The sequence below is a fragment of the Schistocerca piceifrons genome, chromosome 3 (assembly GCF_021461385.2).
Source record: "Schistocerca piceifrons isolate TAMUIC-IGC-003096 chromosome 3, iqSchPice1.1, whole genome shotgun sequence".
NCBI classification, from domain to species: domain Eukaryota; kingdom Metazoa; phylum Arthropoda; class Insecta; order Orthoptera; family Acrididae; genus Schistocerca; species Schistocerca piceifrons.
Window position 1 is genome coordinate 34198377 of NC_060140.1, and position 19207 is coordinate 34217583.

The 19207-nt window shown below is 46.0% G+C and overlaps 1 protein-coding gene across 1 annotated transcript in view; it reads right to left on the bottom strand.

The window, feature by feature from the left end:
* Positions 1 to 19207, bottom strand: part of LOC124788372 (transient receptor potential-gamma protein-like) — a 389094-nt gene that overhangs the window by 61758 nt on the left and 308129 nt on the right. The window contains exons 16-18 of the mRNA XM_047255637.1: positions 9090 to 9386; positions 8942 to 9041; positions 4145 to 4318 (exon numbers count right to left, since the gene is read on the bottom strand). Coding sequence (XP_047111593.1) covers positions 4145 to 4318; positions 8942 to 9041; positions 9090 to 9386 — 571 coding nt within the window. The remainder of the gene's footprint in view (positions 1 to 4144; positions 4319 to 8941; positions 9042 to 9089; positions 9387 to 19207) is intronic.

Here is a 19207-nt window from a genome sequence, read left to right on the forward strand (position 1 = left end):
AATTGGTTTGAAAGGAGCACAATAGACTCTTTAGTAAACTAACTCCGAACCACTGGAAAATAAAACCGGGTCCCAGCAATACCCTAACTAAGACGGACCAGAAAAAGGACATATTAGTAAAATTAACTACAATTCACATCTAACTTTAAAGGCGAGCATTTTAGGTTAGGCTTTGCCGTAACTGCTATTGACATTGTAGTGTAATAAATATGTAATGTACTGAATCGACTGTGAGAAAGCTAACTGGCAAAGACGTTATCTGAGAGACTCTATGATAATTATATCGTTGACTCGGAATATTACTCTCTCTGTGGTTTACTCGTAACTAAGGGTAACTAGAGTTTTCTGTTCGCTTCTTTTGATGTTATGTGGAGAATTGTACAAGAGACACAACAAACCGGTATGATTTCATGAGAACAAAGGTGAGCGTCACGACCTTTTTTAGTATTTTTGGAAGTATTGAAATAGCAGAATTGTTTCAGATTGAATGCGACGTGTACGGGATAAGACGTGGACAACAGCAGTCGAACCTGCAATCTCATGTATTAATAGTTGCTAAAAATATCCCGCCGTCTCTCCCAAGACTCTTCATACGCGCAACAAACAGTAATTCTTTAACAGCATTATCAGAGACAATTTTATTACGTTGTTAACGACTTTTTGCTGCGAGCATAATACATCGACAACAGACAAACAAAAAAAAATAGACAAACACATGAAAGAATCTAACACAACAATAAATGAAACAACATGTGTACTGTAACCAGTCATTGTTTATTTATCTCCACGACACGTTTCAAAGGTTTCGAACTCCGTCGTCAGGTGGATTTACATTAATTAGTATGACATTTGTGTGTGCTGTGTTACGATTTTTTGGCAGAACTTGTGGCACTGTCTCCAGTGGTCACAGGTTACATTCACTGTCGTAACACATCACATGTACACTGTCGTATTCTGTAAACAAATATGGCGTTTTGTGTACAGTGCAGCACTCCGTGTAGAATGGGCTGCCATTCCCCTAGAAACCTTACAGCACCTGACTGAACGTATGCCTGCAAGAGTGGAAGCTGTCATTAAGTCTAAGGGTGAGCCAACACTATATTGTATTCCAGCATTACCGGATACTTTTGATCAGATAGTGTACGTATTCGGATCCTCTCGCTAACTACGCAGAAACTACTACTCCTGCAGAAAAAATGGACAAGACGCTTTTTGCAGCAATTTTAATACTAGAGTTCGTAGTTTTCGAGTTATTCGAGAAAAACATTCAAAATTCACAACTGCCCCACCCAGTCACACCGGTCAGGATTTATAATACGTTGTTCATGGCAACTCCCTCCTACCACTGTATAAACATTTGCGACTGCATGAATTAGTTCGCACAGTCGATCCTTTTTGGTCATTGACTGGCCTTACTACGGCACTGGCTTATTCGAGCACACAAAAATTGTAAAATTGCCTTATGTGTAAATTTTACTTAACAATTTTGTGAATTTTAACAGCGCAAAGTGAACATTTACATCGTTCTATTTGTCTGGCTTTCTGACTACGAAATTACTTTGCTTGTAAAAGTTAAATTTGCATCCAATGGTCAGCGTAATTATTTTTTGCATAACGTTTACGAAAGTCGCTTTTGTTTCATTATCCTCACTGGCACGTTTAAATAAATAATTTAACGAAACAGCAGACTATGCTGGTGTAATTATCCAAAAGGTCGAATATCAGGGACAGTTCGTGTAGTCGGAAATGTTTGTGCAATGGTAGAGGTGAATGACACGATCCTGACTGGTGAGCGAAGAGTGCGGGGCTGAAGGTGCGCTTAGAGGTCATTTTGTACGTTTTTCTCGAATAACTCGACAAACCGTGGGCTCTGGAGAAAACGTTTCCTCGTACAAAATTTAACTACATCAAATTGCCTAAAAAAAAAGGTCCTATTCATTTTTTTCCCCTGCGGGACTAACAGTTTGCGCATGGCGAGCGAGAGAATATGAAACCTCGAGCGCGGTTTTTGAAGGCACTGCGGGCTGCATAGAACGACATCATTAGCGGAACTGAACCCCTCCGACTGAAGGACCTACGTAGTGAACAACATCGGTAGTTCCGCGAAGCTTTTCGCGGGTGACGCTCTTGTATACAGAGTAGTCGCAAGACTTGACAACTGAAGCGAGATACCGGAAGACCTGCAGAGGGTGACGCTCGGTGCAGGGAGTGACAAGTGAGGCTCACCATAAAGAAGTACAGCGTACTGCACGTAAATAGGCGGAAAGAACCGTTATTGTACGATTACACGATTGCACGGTATTCACTATAGGAAGTCACATGTACCTATATTAAAGCTGTGGAGGCGTGCGCGTGGAGCGATTTGAACTAGGGAGACCACACAAAACGAATCACAGGAAGGGCAGAGGGCAGACTGAGATTCACTGGAAGAATCGTCAGGTAGTGGAATACTCCGACGAAGGAGCAATATTACAAATCCGTTTCGGCCAATACTTTACTACTGTTCGTTAATTTGGGATGCATATGAGATGTGATTGGCAGAGAAAAGAGAAAGGATTCGAAGAAAAGCGGAGCACGAAAATGTCACGCAGATGCTCAGCTAACTGTGTTGAGAGACGATACAAGGAAGGGGTTCTGCATCACGGTGTGGTCTGCTGTGAGACTTCCTACCAGAATGTCCTCCTCCGTAGCGTAGCGGTAGCGTTAGCGCCCACCACGCAGGGGGCCCGGGTTCGATGCCTGGCAGGGGACTGGGTGTTGTGTGTCCTTCATCACCACTGACTCGCAAGTCGTTTATGTGGCGTCACCTAAAAAGGACTTGCAATACGGCGGCCGAACTCACCCGAAAGGGGCCTCCAGGCCAGCAATGTCATACGACCATTTAATTTTTTTCCTTACTAGAGTCAGCCAATACATCACAGCCTCCCGTGTACATCTCCAGAAAAGACCGCGAACGCAAAACCAGGACAGGAAAAGGGCGAGCGGCGGAGGTACACAAAGTACCCTCCGCCACACACCGTAGACGTAGTTGCAGACGTAGACCGGCGTCAAGGAGAGCCCCCTGACACTCTGGTCGGCACAGAGTTTGCCACCGGCTTGCTGAGTGAGTTTAGTTAGAGTGACGTGGCGAGGCAGGGCGCCACTAGGGCTTTCGGGCTGTGGCGTAAGGCTCTGGACTTGCCTCCTCCGTGCTGTGGTAACACACACTCAATGCTACACTGCCAGCAGGACTGCCACAGACACTGTATAAGTGAGGGAGGGTTCTTAAAGAACGTGGAACCAGTCCCCAAAATAAAAATCTGGTCGAATAACAATGCAGAAGGTCAACTAATCCTCGATAATGTCAGAAAGGATACACTGCAGCTAGTCATTTTCTTTACAGTTATCTTTTTACATATTTTGTTACGATATAAATTAGCTTTATTATTTACAGAACACAATTTATCGTCAACTTCTGAAGGATCTGCCTCGTCACTGCAACCACACTCTTATATTTTGTTCTGTGGTTGTTATTTCTCGATAATTTTACATTCAATTACCTTAGGTAGATATTCTCATACTTTCCCTGTCCTCCGCTCCATTTTCTTTTCCAATTTTTTTCCTCGCAATTTTTTTTTAAAAGCTTATCGTTTCTATCTGGCCAGAAATAAGTCCCTGCGAAAGTTTACGAATAAAGAACGCCAGCGACTTCAAAGGCAGACAAAAATGACTATTGCAACATCAGAGAAGGCCGAAGTAAGAATTCTCGATAGTCGAAGTCCGCGTCAGCACAAAAATGGTTCAAATGGCCCTACTAAGCAGTATGGGACTTGACATCTGAGGTCATCAGTCAGAACTGCTTAAACCTAAGTAACGTAAGGACGTCACACACACCCGTGCAGGAGGCAGGATTCGAACCTGCGACCGTAGCAACAGGGCAGTTCCGGACTGAAGCGCCTAGAACCACTCGGCCACAGCGGCCGGCCGTGTCGGCACAGCTCGAAGAAGACACGGACTGCGTACCCGCACTGTGCAGAATACAAACTGGTACCGTCAGGACGATTTGAACTGAGTCGAGTTGCAGTGTGAAGAGAAACAGCGTGCCGGCACAGTGCAGGGACACGGTGAAGCAGTGAAGGAGAAGAGGCGCGGCTGCCGTACTCACGTGACGCACGAGCCGCGCATCGCCGCTCGTCGTCGTCGACACTTGTACGGACTGCGGCGGCTGCTGCAGGTGGTGGCGGTGCGGGTGGGGGTGGGGGTGGTGCGCGGGCGGCGGCGCGGCCAGCACGGCCTCGCAGGAGCGCGTCGGCACGCTGGACGCCCTCTGCAGCTGCAGCTGGCGGCGGCCGCAGCACGGCGACAGCGCGCTCGCACCTGCAGGCACCTGCAAACCCACCACGGCCTCTCTATACACGAGCGCCGACACCGCCGCCTCGTTTCTCGCTACGACATATCCTTTACCATTGACACGCTGCAGCCACCACCTCCTGCAGTTCCCCAATTACGCGCTGCCACGTATGTAGCGCTATACAACCCCCTCCCCCGTCCCTCCAGATCCCCGCCCCCCAGTATCCTAGCTGCCCCTTCACTCCATCCTTTTGATTCCACCTTCGGTGAGGAAACACATTCGAGACAAACTGCTCGCAGTTTCCGTCTCTGGGCCCTGGCGGTTTGTATCGATAGTGTGTGTCCACTGTTGTCAGTGGTAGTTACCCAGCAACGAGTTGGGATGCGTCCGACGAGGGGGTGCAGCCTGTCTGCGTGGGACGTTTTAGGGGCTCTCGACGCATTTTGCCATTCGTCCTGTTTCGGCATCAGGACTGGAGTGGGTAGGCGAGGCAGCGCCTACTGGCGTTTAGGAGCCGCGGAGGAACGGAGCGACTGTCAGGACTGCGTTCTGTGGAGACACGTCGAGAGCTCCAGCCACCAGCCACTGGCAGGCACAGCCTGCGTGGACTGCTGCGGAGTACACCTCGTATGCCAGCTGCCGTCACCAGCGGGACTACCATCGGCGAGCGCATTTCTGAACATTAGCTTCCGACATTTTCATGTTCTGCAAACCGGGCCTGTTGACACTCATCCTGGCCACTTTCACTTTGGGTTCGAGCTTGGTTACTCGCTGCCACGGATGTCTCTAGGTGGCTGGCCCTGTCATTACTTCTCAGAGCCCTCTGACAGTGGATTAATAGAGGCGTGTTCTGAGAGCTCGGTACACTGATTCATTTTATCTTACGTTCTCTCTGTAAATCGATATCGTAATTATATTTATTTTGCCGAGTGTTTCCCGTGGGTTAATCACCCTTTCACGTAATAGTTCTGGGGCTTAGTAGTGCACGCAGGTGTTGGCCCTTTTTAAACTGTTGTGATGCTTTTAGAATTTTGCCAGGGTCTCAGGTAGCGTGCACGCCCACTACAGCTGGCTGGGGCCGGCGCCTTGTTGTGTGCGTCGTCCCAAGTCTTCTACACGCATTCGGTGTCTTTGTTACGGTGCGTTTTTTTATTAATTCTAAACCTTTTAGCAACTACTAGCGTTTCTTATCTGAACAATGCTGCGCTGGTCTGAGTAAATCAAATATTGGTTTCTTTTGGGGAACGAAGTTCTTTTGAGCCAGCAACTTCCGCTCGGAGCTCCCCGCTCGCTACATTCAGTCTCTATGACTTTCTCCTAATCACTGATGATCGACCTATCCAATTAACACACCAAAATACCGCAGACTGTGAACTGATACAAACACTCCACGTACTAACCACCCAACAGAAAGCCCACAATAGACCAGAACCACTAAAATGACTAACAAACCAAACATTACGATAGCATTCATCTAACAACCTGCACTCTGCAAGTCTTGATCCGTGCTACGCCAATGTAGGCTGAATATCCAAGTTCTCTCTCTCTCTCTCTCTCTCTCTCTCTCTCTCTCTCTCTCTCTCTCTCTCTCCCTTTCTCTCCAAACTCTTGAATGCCACATGCTTCTACTCATTTTCAATACCCGTTTACCGTCCTGTACACGAATCCATTACTAGCTAATCACTTTTGCTACCCTTTGCCATTGCTTCCTGTCTTATCTCCAAACCTGGAATACTGCCACAGTTATACAAACACCTTATATCATCATTCCAACTCACATTATGCATATTCCCACCAAATTCTCTTTCAGAGTGTGAAATCCCCTCCTACGTGTAATACTTCACAGCCTGACGTTGATGAGAAAAGGGTCCCACATGCCACACAGAGCTGATATTGTGAGGCTTTCCCGGAAGACGGGCAGCTGCGGATTAAAGGAAGTGTTCGCCCCACTCTGACTGGCTGACAGCAGGGGACTACCGCCAACCGCTTGTAAGCCACTCAGGATGCGGGAGGCGATGGTGCATCATCCCGCAACGTGCATCGAGGCAGCGTGAGAACGATGTGTACACTGGCGACGCTCGGTGGCGAGACGGGAACGTTTGGCACCGTGTACGGAAACCGACAGGCTCGATCGTCTGCTGGCTGACATTTCTAACTGACTCCACCAAAGACACAGACGATACAGCACGAAAATGAGCACCCTGAAGGACACTTTGGCGGAGAATGAAAATAAAGTGCAGTGCACGTGCAGCCTCGAGACCGGTAGGATCATTCTGGCGGGACTGTCAACTCACACACGACTGTCTCACTCGGAGTTCACGCAGTGCGACTCTGATTCGTAGAGGGGTGGGATTTCATTCTCAGGTGAATCTAGCGTCGCTCGAGAGATTTTCGTACATCGTGTTAGGTGATTTACAACCCTTTTCGCATAAAGTATTCTGACTTTAATTTCTGGAGCCATGTCAGCCGATTTTTTACTGAGTTTCATACTAGTAGCCTCATCACTGCACTCGTTCTGATATGTGGTGTCAGCTTTTGAAATTCTGATTTTCCATTCTGTGTCGAATGGTCTTCCTTGTAATCTGATGCTCGAATCTTTAAGCATCCAACTTTGTTTCCCTTATCGGACCTCAGGTTGCAAATATAACACTCTGCGATCTATTTACTGCAGACAACAGATGCTGTGAGTGCCATGGCTAACCCAATCCGTATCATCCCCTTCCCACCTTTCATGATCTATCTTCCTTCTTCATTACCACCTACCATCAAAAATAGCAACTGCCCTGCTCCATTTCCAACTCCCACCTTATGCCTTCAGTATCTCTCAAACTTCGAACCAAATTACCGCTTCCCATTGTAGGTCCTTGCAGTTTTAGGAAAGTGAAGTACTTCATCACTTTTTTACAAAACCTTAAACATAACTTGTTTTAAATAATTAAAAAAGGTGTGAATATTATATCCTCTTTAATACTTCAACTCATTGCGGCAACGGATGCAGGACTGCATCTGGTTACGAGAACTACACTGAACAGCTGCATTAACCACGAGTACAGTCATGTAAGTGTTGTCGTGCTCATTCAAAATGCGTCCACTTTCACTACAGTATCTTTAACAACTTTTCTTACTGTTTTACAGTAATTTTACCTTTTCCTAACTGGGACGACGTTTCAACAGAATCAAGTCAGTGGTTCCTGGTAGCCAGTAAATCGAAATTACCTCGCAAAAAGTTTGTTTGTGGAGCTATTTTAACTGAGACTTTTATTTCTAGTTTTGTATGCGTTCAACTATGTCGTTTACGCCATTAATTGTGATACACCCTGAATGTAGTGCCGTTATATTTGTTAGAAGAGGCAAATAAGGAAGCAGAAGTCTCAGTAAATAGTGTGTTTTAGAAGGTAACAGGAACCGCTACTTATTCCAAGTGCGCAATGAAGAGAATACAGAAAGAGAGGGGAAACACAGCTAGCAGTGCTTTCACAGATTCTACTACTTCAGAAAGATATGGAAGCAGGAGAAGAGAACTCTGTATTTTGATATTGGCGGGAAGGTTTCCGTGGGACTGAGATATAGTTCCCCATGACATGTTCTTTATTGGTTAAATGTTCGAGAGGAGTGAAAACAAAACTCCTTATAAACGACACAATGGGTTTTTGTCTGAATTCTCATAGGCAAACGAAGAATGCACAAATGGTTTATCGGAACAATCAGCGTGACGTCTAGTCTTGCAAAAAAGTATTTGAGCGCTTTAGGGTAATCACGTTGGTTAAGATAAACTGACTTAGTCTTTTGAGGGAAAATTGAAATATTTCGCGAAGAGGTGCTGCTAGCTGTTTCAATGAGGAGTGAAAAAATTCATCTTTTCGAAGCCCAACTATTTTGAGCACAAAAGATTAGATTGGTGTGATACTTAAACTGTCAAAATTGTTTCCTTCGACTCAAGTAGTAAGTTCACGACATTTCGAGAAAAGGAAACCTTAGGAAAGCAGATCTGTCAATAAGGCCATGCTCTCTGAACGAATGTTGAAAATATATAAAAAAATTGTAAAAACTGATCAAATGTTTTGTGAAATTATTTGTCTAAAAGTAAGGAATAAAATAGATAGAGAAATATTTTGCACGCTTTTGAATGATGCTCAATATAATGTACAGTACATGAGGTACATCAAACGCTCCTCCAACCAGTTTTGTTTCTTACTTTTAAACAAATCATTCACAAAACATTTGGCTGAGTTTTTTTCAATTGTTTTTACAATGTCAGTATCATAATGAGCAATGTTATTCTTTACACTGTATCTTATATTTTTTGTCAGACGAGAAACAATAGACTCGGAGCGACTGTCCTGGTCATATTAGTGGACACCGTTTGCAGATTCACGAGCTGTAGCTTTCAAGCTGTGCGGGACAAGCACCTCTGTGACTGCTTCAGCTGACCAACTGCTGCAGCGGCCTTTCGTAACTGAGCCTGCACCGAAGCCGTTGCCCCTCCCCTCCAGCGCCGCCTGTGCGGCTGCGGACCGAGTTATTCTGTGCTCGCAGTACCGACTACTTACACGTGACTTTGAGTGTACGAGTTCAGACAGTGGATCGAAAGTTCCAGAAAGCGGGCCTCACCTCGACAGCATCGATGGCGCGCGACGCGGAGAACTTCTTCCTCTTGCGCTTGAGCGCGGCGAGGGGCCCGCCCCCGCTGCCTCCTCCGTTGGTGCTGGAGCTGTTGTGGTGCGGCTGCTGGTGCTGTAGGTGGTGGTGGTGGTGGTGCTGGTGCTGGAAGGGCAGCGCGTGGTGCAGGCCCTCGCTGAGGCTGGGGTTCGAGTCGGAAGGCGACTCTGTGGAGGCGGGGCTGGCGCTGTTGGCCACCCCAGCGGCCGCCACCGCGCACGCGCCGTGTCCTTGGCCGTGGCCGTGGCCGTGCTGCGGGCAGCCCTGGCTGTGGCAGCCGCACACCGAGTCCTCGGAGCGGCTGCGACCGATCAGCCGGCTCACACGGCCGGAGCGCGCCGCCTCGATCAGCGTGCCCCAGCGCCGCTTGTGCGACGACGACCGCTTCATGTGGAACCTGCCGGCACGTAGAGACACCCGATACAGGCACTCGGCAGTCAGTGAACCGGGCTGGAGTGCACAGGACGGGACTGGACTGGAGACGAGAGTGGACTGGACTGGAAGGGACTGGACGAGAGTGGATTGGACTAGTCCAGGGACTGGACAGGACAGGACTGGACTGGCATGGACAGGACAAGAATGGATTGGAAGGTACTGGATTGGACTTGACTAGAAGGAGATGTGTGTGACTAGACTGGAAGGGACTGGATTGGATTGGACTCGACTGGGCTGGAATGATGAACTGGACTGAAATGTACTGTATGTGAATGGATTGGAAGGAACTGGACTGGACTGGAAGGGACTCCACAGGACTGTATTGGACTTGATCACAAGGAACTGGACAGGACTGGACTGGAATTGACAGGACAGAACTGGACAGGACTGGTCTGGAAGGGACTGGAGTGTACTGCAAGGGACTGGACTGTACTGCAAGGGACAGGACAGGAGTGGATTGTTTCTGCCAGCAACATACCAGTAGGAGCAGTCTGCAAAAACAATGTCGGCTCCCACTATGTCACCACTTTCGTAGCACATAACATTCCGCCTCTCCATTCTGAAGTATTTTTGAAGAAACAACGGCCCTAGTTAAAATGAGGAACAGATTGTCAAGATCCTTACACAAACCAAATTCATGTATTAATTTTAATTTTAATAATGAACAGCCTCAGTTGCACCGTTTACCTAGAATTTACCTAGGTTTCAGTCGGGATAACCCAACCTTCTTCAGAATAACAGTATCTACCCTTTGTCCATAGTGGACTGACACCTAGGTAAATTCTAGGTAAACGGTGCAACTGAGGCTGTTCATTATTAAAATTAAAATTATACAGTTGCTGACAGGGCCGCGAAATGTCGAAGATATTTAGATTCATGTATACTGTATGTAAGTTCAGATGTTTAGAAATGAGTTTTTCTATCACCGTGAAGAGCGTGGCACTGCGGCAGACTGTAGTTCACACATTGAACATCACACTCCAACTAATTCTAATGAGAGTGTAGCACCTGAAACTTATCAATGCTGTACACAGTAGCGTCGTACCTTCCAAACCTATTCTTTCGGCTGGAAATCATATGTGCGTTCTCACGCTCTTTATCTGTGACCGGAACAACTTTGCTGTCCCAAGCTGATTACAAGCACTTACATCTGATCAGACAGTTGCAGAATGGGAACAGTCATACTATCTGCATTTCCAAGATTCCTTACGTATATATGTGAAATCACAACAATGGAATATTTTTCGAGAGAAAATATAGAAAATATCTTGGACTAAACATTTTAAATTATGTGTAAGAAATTTCCGCTACAATTGATTTATTATCGGCGCCAACGAAGCGGCAACTCTTCATTGTAGATAAGATTAACAGAAGGGACTTTGGGTTTTGTACTTACGATAGTGTGTCTAAACCTGTATCACGATCAAAATCTCTCCATCTAATAAATATTTCGTTAAAAGTTTTGTTAAATGTTAAATGAGATGTGTAAGAACTGATGCTGCGTCTGACAAAGCGGATTCACCTTTGTGCTGGTATGACTTCCCAGTAATGATTCAGTTCTTCTTTATAATCATTGGAGCTACTGTCGCATTTCCACCTCACTCAGTGCTCTCTAAATTAAGTAAGTGTGGGCTGAAAAGGAAATTACTCAAAGTCTAATTTTTCGTGGAATCATTTCTGCAAGGAACGCCTCTTGTTACTCAGTGATGCTCTTTATAAGCAAGAATGACTAATATGCCTCAGTCCTTTTTTGTAGTTGTGACAGTGTAAAAGTGACTAAAGTGTTTTGCACATTGCTAAAAAGTAATTATTGGAAAGTGTTGAGATAACAGTGAATAGTTATTTGATACAATCAGTACCAGTAAATTCGAATAGAAGTTTTTGCAAGTGTAAGTGGAAGGCTGTGGTTTATCCCTATCGCGATACTTAAACAACTCTAATTACAACATCCAAGTCACATACCAGAACTGACAACCAACTGTGGCAGTTAAGCCACACACTCTGCGAGTCTTAAGACTATACGTGTTTTACAACGTAATTCGATATGTGATCATGGCCAGCTTGATATATGCTGAAGTATAACCTCGTATGGAGACTAACGACTAAATACAGAAAGTAAGCCACTTGAACCGACGTAAGATATATCGGGCATTAGCTTCACTACAGTTCCGAATTGTCCTACCGTGCCGGCCGCGGTGGTCTCGCGGTTCTAGGCGCGCAGTCCGGAACCGCGCGACTGCTACGGTCGCAGGTTCGAATCCTGCCTCGGGCATGGATGTGTGTGATGTCCTTCGGTTAGTTAGGTTTAAGTAGTTCTCAGTTCTAGGGGACTGATGACCACAGCTGTTAAGTCCCATAGTGCTCAGAGCCATTTGAACCATTTGTCCTACCGTCCCCAACATGAAATGCAAATAGCAACCACTGACATATTAATAAGAGATAAACTATCACAACTACACTAACATTACAACAGACTTCATCTCCAGTCGCATAACTAAGTGACTGCCCTACTTAACAACTTCCAAAACCAGTGGTCCCCGGATGAACGTAATCTGGAAACCACCTGAAGAACAAACTTGGTGATAAAACAACAAATATGAGCACCATGTCTACAGACATATTAGAAAAAATTAATGAACTAAGCCCACTCAATTCCGTATGCGCTGCAATATAACCACAAACAGTGTCAACCTTATGCTATTTACTAACAATTTAGGGAAATAGTTGCAACCCTTCAACGGATATGCTTATATGGGAGTCGTACCCACTCCTCATGAATATTACTAACACCGATGGGATTTTACATGGTACAATGACAACGACGTGTCATCACAACGCAACATTTAGTAGATGCCAAGCTAATCGGCGCAGCACTTAAAACAACATAAATAATTAAAGAACAACTGGAGTAAAGCTAACCGCTACTTTGCAGACGCCGAACGAATTCCTCTCAGCGGAAAGCTCGTCAGCACAGCAACGTACCATCAGGATTGTGAGAAGTGACATGCCACTCATTTCAACAACACTATCAGTAAGATTAATATTCGTCATAATCTCGGTGTTCCCCAGTGCTACTTTTGGTATGTGTGGTTTATAATTCTTTTACACGAAGAAATTGTGGCAGACTGTTCATATGCCTGCATGTGTGACCTGTAGAGAGCTTGTACCCTAGAGGCCATAATGGAGGCTATGGAGAAGTGGGGGAGAGATGGACAGCGGGCCACAAATTTGAGTCCAGCGGCCTGGTAGTGCGAGTGATTCTGAGAAGCAGCATTGTCACGTTAGAAGCTGGGACGATACGGACGGAGCGGCTGCTGCGCATGTTTAGTCGAGAGAAGACTGTAACTCCCCTGACGCTAGGAAGTCGCCAGGTTCTTTTAGCGAGCGACAGAAACATATATTTCATGGACCCACTGTCTGGCAAGTTTAACAGCCTTCTTTCAGAAAATGGAAATGGTCGGCCTGGAAAGGTTAGATCTCTCTGTAAATGAGGGTTTGTGGTCCCGTCTAGGTAGACATTTTTTTGTCCAAGTATGGCCATGCTTACCGTAAGAACGACGCCTCCCTAGTCTAAAATCTTTTTTCAGACAAGAGAGATTTTGAGTCGCTGATTGGCTGCTCTCAGGATATGCAAAGCAAAGGCTTGCTCCCTCGTGCAGTGTGTGGATTGGCTACCAGACCAACAGAATAGTCAAGAGGGGACATTCGACGAGTAGAGGATAGTTTGATTGGTCTGTACAATGTGGAGGCGGTTTCGTTTTTGCTAATTCGGCAGCTGTACCAAGGCTTTGTGGACTTACTTTACTTTTTCGTGTCGGGAAACTACAATTTGTTTGCCCAATATTGGGCATGCTTCTTCTTTAGTCAGCCAAAATCGTCGAGGGTGCATCTGTGGGGGCAGGCAGGGCATTGTAGGAGATGTTCCATGTCCTGTCGAGTGCCGCAGTCGCATTTGTCGTCATTTTCGTCCAAAAAACCCCATTTGATCAGATTAGATTTCACAGGAGCCACCCCAGTTCTGATGCGGTTAAGCATTCTCCAGGTTTTCCAATCACCTGAAACGCCGCTTGGTGGGTCCTCTCTTAGTGGATAGTAGATGGGGGGCTCATCTAAGGCGCAACTTAGGAAACGGCGTCTGGATTTGAGTCTGCTGGGGCCACACTCTAGGCCAAATATTGAGTGACGGCCATCAAAGGTTTGTTTTAGCTTCTCGGTATGTTCGTGGGCTTTCCTACGTGAGTCAGGGTTTGTGAAACCTGCGGCCCTGTGAAGATTCTCTATGGGGGTTGGTTTCATGCAGCCTGTCTCTATCCTGCGTGTTTCATTCAAGCTAATACCTACCTTTTTTGCGTGGGCGGATCTGCACCATACCGGGCAGGCATATTCGGCAGTTGAGAAGCACAAAGCTCGGGCTGAAGTTCTGACCACGGTAGGTTTGGCACCCCATTTGCTATTGGACAGCTTTCTTATTAGAGAATTTCGTGCTTCTGCTTTTTTGCAATGATATTTGTATGTCAATGTTATGTCCAGCACGACGCCAAGGTAGGTGGGAGTATCTGTCAGATGGAATGCACTCACTTGAGTTTTGGAGGGATTGGGTTTTAGAGAATTCTTTTTGTAGTAGGTTGACATTATAGAAAGGGCGGTTTCTAGTTTCTTCTCGATGGCTTCAAACCTGTTGCCTTGAACTGTTATTGCCAGGTCGTCTGCATATACAAACGTTTTGGTTTTGTCTGGAGTTGGTTGGTCATTTGTATATATGTTGAATAGGATTGGCGCCAACACGCTCCCTTGGGCGAGCCCATTTTTCTGATTCCGCCATCGACTCTTTTTCCCCTCAAGCATTACGAAGAACTGTCTATTTTGGAGCAGGGATTCGATTATCTTGACTAGGTGGTAGTCTTTCAGGGTCTCGTAGGTTTTATGCAGTAGTGTCCGGTGATCTACTGTACCGTAGGCGGAACCTAGGTCGACTAGTGCCAGCCCGGTGATTAGTTTATTCTCAAATCCATCCTCGATATGTTCCGTCAATGCCAGAATTTGACTGGTACAGGACTTTCCAGGTCTAAAACCTGCTTGGTGTGGAATTAGTTTCGAGCCAACGATCTTCTCTATTCTGTTGAGGATCAATCTTTCATAGAGCTTAAACAGGTGGCAGAGAAGGGTTATGGGTCGATAGCTCTTCGGAGGCTTGGTGGAAAGTAGTTGTGATTCTTTGTCTTCTTCGTCTTCCGGTGCTCCCGTGGTGGAGAACTTGAAGTCTTTCCCCGGTGGATGAGACGTGTCGTCTGTAACTTGCAGTCGACTGAGAGCCAGTGGCAGTTTCCAGCTGTGCCGAAAGTGGAACTGCATATCGTCTCGGACATATCGTGTGTCGCGAGGGAGAACTTATTCATCCCGAGTCGGCCGTCTGATGTTTGACAATTCCAGTACGTACCATCGTGCCTACGAGTCAAATGGTTTGGTGAGACCGGCGAACGAGTGCATCTCACAGTGAAATCCGCTGGGACTTCGGGGCTCTGGCAGGGAAGTTCCCGCCTGTCGGTGCAGTCTGCAGACTTTGGTGGACGCGCCAGAAGACAACAGCTGGCGCAGCGCGCCGCTTTCTGCTGCCGCCCGAATCAAAGCGATAGGCTCAAGCACTGCTGCACCGGTGTAGCGTCGATAACTGATATTCACAGCTCCCTGTTCATAGTTTGTGGTATACTCGGTCGTAGCTGATTCCATTTGAATACAACTGGGCCACACAGTAGATTCACGTAAACAAGATGAGATTGTGTTGTGAAAGGGATTAATCCGGGGGAGAATTTGTGTACCTTGCACCCCAGTGATTCCTTTGCCAATCGTGTACTATCCTTCCCATGATTTGTGTTTGTCATCTTTTTGGAAGATTTATCAGCTCGTTTTAGTTATAAAGGGATTAATAAAAACTTGGTCATTATTTTTGTAATTCTCATTCATAATCCCTCAGCTATTCAGTTTTTTTTTTGTGGTGATATATGAGTACATCAGCAATTCGAGGTTCAATCTTATTAAGTTGATCATTAATTTGAGTTCTGTACATGACAGCAGACATAGGTAACAAAAGTGCCATGAGCAAATTCACTAACTTCGTGTAAAAAAGTTCAAGGTGCAGCTCAGAATTTCAATGTTATTCAGACGCTGATACTTTTCTTTATGTAAAGATAATAAGATTTAGCATCACTCGGACATATATTTATGATTAAAGCAAGCAATTGATAAATTCCTAGCCCCTGCTCGTATTCACATAACAACAGCTAACACCAGTAGAAAACATAAAATTCGTCGAACTTTCAAATAACGACATCCAGAAGCTAATCGACGTAATGAACGATCTCTGCGCAACCGCATCGCATTATCGCGTTATAGCGTTTCTTCTGAGGTTTATTGTATTACTTTGTGTTGTTTGTTGTGTTTTTTACTTTCTGGTTACTGCTTACTACGGACTTCTTTACTGTTGTGAAGGTACGTTCACAAAATCAATAGTGAATGTGATGTAAGGAGCCGCATAAATCGTGATAACGTTATTACTCTATAACGAGCCACTGAACCTGTGGATCCATTATACCAAAATAGTCTGAATGTATGGCTGAGCAACCTTTGAAACATTGTCGGTGGAGTTGTGATTCAGCCTGTAGAAGTGTATTTGTCGCGCATGCAACATATTACTATGTCTTCCACTTCTTATTTAGAGACAAACAGGGTGTATTTATTGGTAATTAACATCTCAGTTGGCAAAACCAAATAGTTTTCCTGGACTTTCATATGAGAACTGTGACGCGATTTTACGAAACAGTCACGCTGTTAGAAAACGTTTACAGTACTTCAGATTTTGCTGCTTTTCTACGTGCGTGCCCGGCGGATGCGGCGAGCGCCGGCCGACTACTTCCTGCTGCAGCTCGGGTCGATCCGATAACTGGGCGTGGCGCGCGCAGAGAAACTGGTGATAGGCAGACGCTGATCGAGAGTACAGACGAAACAGCAGCGATATACCACGAGAAGCACGTCACCAAATATTTCACCAATTTATTTCCATAGTTAAAAATATCAATATCGAAATCCTTTGAGTACACGAGGATGACTACAGGTGTATTAGCTATGCGACACACTGCCGGCCATTGAAACTGCAACAGCAGGTAATGGCAGCGAATACCGAAACACTTACTTGCTTTTCTGAAAGAACAGACGTTGCTGAGAGCTGTCGAATAATTCCAGATTTATTCGCTGGCTGCGAATTCTTTGACATCTGAAGTATTAGGTATAGGTGTACAACAGTACCTATGACATATGGCAAGTCATGCCAGACCAAGACTCTAACCCAGAATTCCCGCATTAAGCAGCAAATCTGGATCCGAGTCCCACTCCGGAACATATTTTCACATATCACTAATAGGTAGTATGTGTATATCTTGTACAACTGATGTCAAAGAATTTGCAGTGAATAAATTTCGAAATTACCAATTTTACGTATGTCCCATAGTGCGAAGAATACATTATTAAATTTGTGGATATAGAAGATGCGAAAGCCGGCCGCGGTGGTCTAGCGGTTCTAGGCGCTCAGTCCGGAACCGCGCGACTGCTACGGTCGCAGGTTCGAATCCTGCCTCGGGCATGGATGTGTGTGATGTCCTTAGGTTAGTTAGGTTTAAGTAGTTCTAAGTTCTAGGGGACTGATGACCACAGATGTTAAGTCCCTTAGTGCTCAGAGCCATTTAAGATGCGAAATTCAGCACAGGGAGGAATGACACCCCTAACCCAGCTGGGCATTGGGTCGAAATGAGCTCACATGACAGACACGGGAACGTCATCTGACATGCTGCTTCGACTCTGTGCCAGAAGCCGCAAGTGGTGGCAAACCTTGACCAGATGTTTTCAGTCCGCAGCAGGTTTGCACAGGGCAACTGTCTGTCAAGGTAGGTGAGGATGGCTTGGGCAACTTTCGGTCTTGCATTATCTTATTTAGATCTTGTTAAAAGATAACACTAATGAGATGTCGGAGAAAGGGCCAGCCACCGCCCTTAACACTTCATGAAGATAACATCTGCTGTTGCTATTGCTGCCTACACGAACCAGAAGTGATATTATTAGGTAGCCGAATGACGACGACAACAATGACGATTGCAATCTGTGAACATTCTTGGACCCTTTAGTCACGGTTGCGCACGTCGCGATGCAGTACGTGGAGCTGGGAGTCGTCTGAAAAGAAGGCGTCGTACAGCTGCTGCGCGCAGAGTTGTCTCCAGGTGCACGGCCGTGCTGCCTCATCAGAAGAATGGCGACTGTGCCGTCGCTCCGCTGCGCCACACACGCTGTGGACGTTTGCTTCGCTGCAGACGAGCCCATTTCTCGACTCGAGGTGCATGACGCGATCCTACACGCCCAGCGCAACAATACTTGTGTCCTCTCGAGAGCTAGTCGCGCCGGGCTGTGCATTGCGTGACGTAGCCTCCCGAGTCCGTCGATTCCGTGCTCGTGCGACAGTCGTGGGATCCGGACCAATGCGAGCGGCAGTACCACACAGTAGTTAATCGCAGTGTCAATAAACACTGCCGTAGAACTTCGACACGTGCTGATCCGTCTTGCACGAGACATAACACCAACTTTTCCAAAATGACCGACACTAAAGTGCAGTTTGTGAGTGAGAAACACGCTTAACCTTTCTTTATGTACAAAATATAGATGGATCACTCCGCCTACTTTGTTCACCTGCGCCGTTACGCTACTGGTTTGCATAAGCAACCTTGTAGTGTACAATAGATCTGACGTTTGGTGTATGCCCTCTTTATGATACTGCAGTTCTAATGACCGGCACAGTAGACCATTTACACCACGAATGGCAACCGGAATTCCGCGGGCGGGATCTGGCTCGCGATTTGTTTAAATGTGGCCTGCGGAAGAAATTCGTGGTGGAGAATGCGAGGTGTGTACACTATACTTCGACCGAGACGTATTTTCTGATATTTCCTCTGACTCTCGGCTCGTCTCGAGTTTGCGGCTCGTGTTGGAGACCAGTGAAAGTTTAAGCGCGCGCGCACACACACACACACACACACACACACACACACACACACACACACATCTACAGATTCCCAAGGACAACTGACAAAAACCATCAAGAAACAACAACTTATAAAGTTATTATGTATGGAAATGTCACAATCACATTAAACATTTATTATTTAATTTTCTATTGAACTGTGTGCATCAAAATTTCTTGCCCCGGACAGTCCGCAGCTCGTGGTCGTGCCGTAGCGTTGTCGCTTCCCGTGCCCGGCTTCCCGGGTTCGATTCCCGGCGGGGTCAGAGATTTTCTCTGCCTCGTGATGACGGGGTGTTGTGTGATGTCCTTAGGTAGTTAGGTTTAAGTAGTTCTAAGTTCTAGGGGACTGATGACCATAGATGTTAAGTCCCATAGTGCTCAGAGCCATTTTTTGCCATGGGCAACTGCCAGTTTTGGTCTTTTGCTTAGATAATAGTTAAGACAAGTTTTTATCTGCACTTACAGCAATACAACTATGAATGACCAAAATGCTGTGGCTTCTCTGTAAGCTCAGTCCTACTGGTTTTTCTTCCCTGTTGTTGAATGATATGGTGGCGGAGGCTCATAATACGCAGGAGGTAGCAAGATGGATTTGGAACTGCCTAGCATCCCATCTTCACATGGTTACATTTATTTATATATTAACAAAATTGTTTTCTTGCTGACAGCTTCACAGAGTTTTGTACACAAGTTTTTAAGGCACCTATTCTAAAATGTTGCAT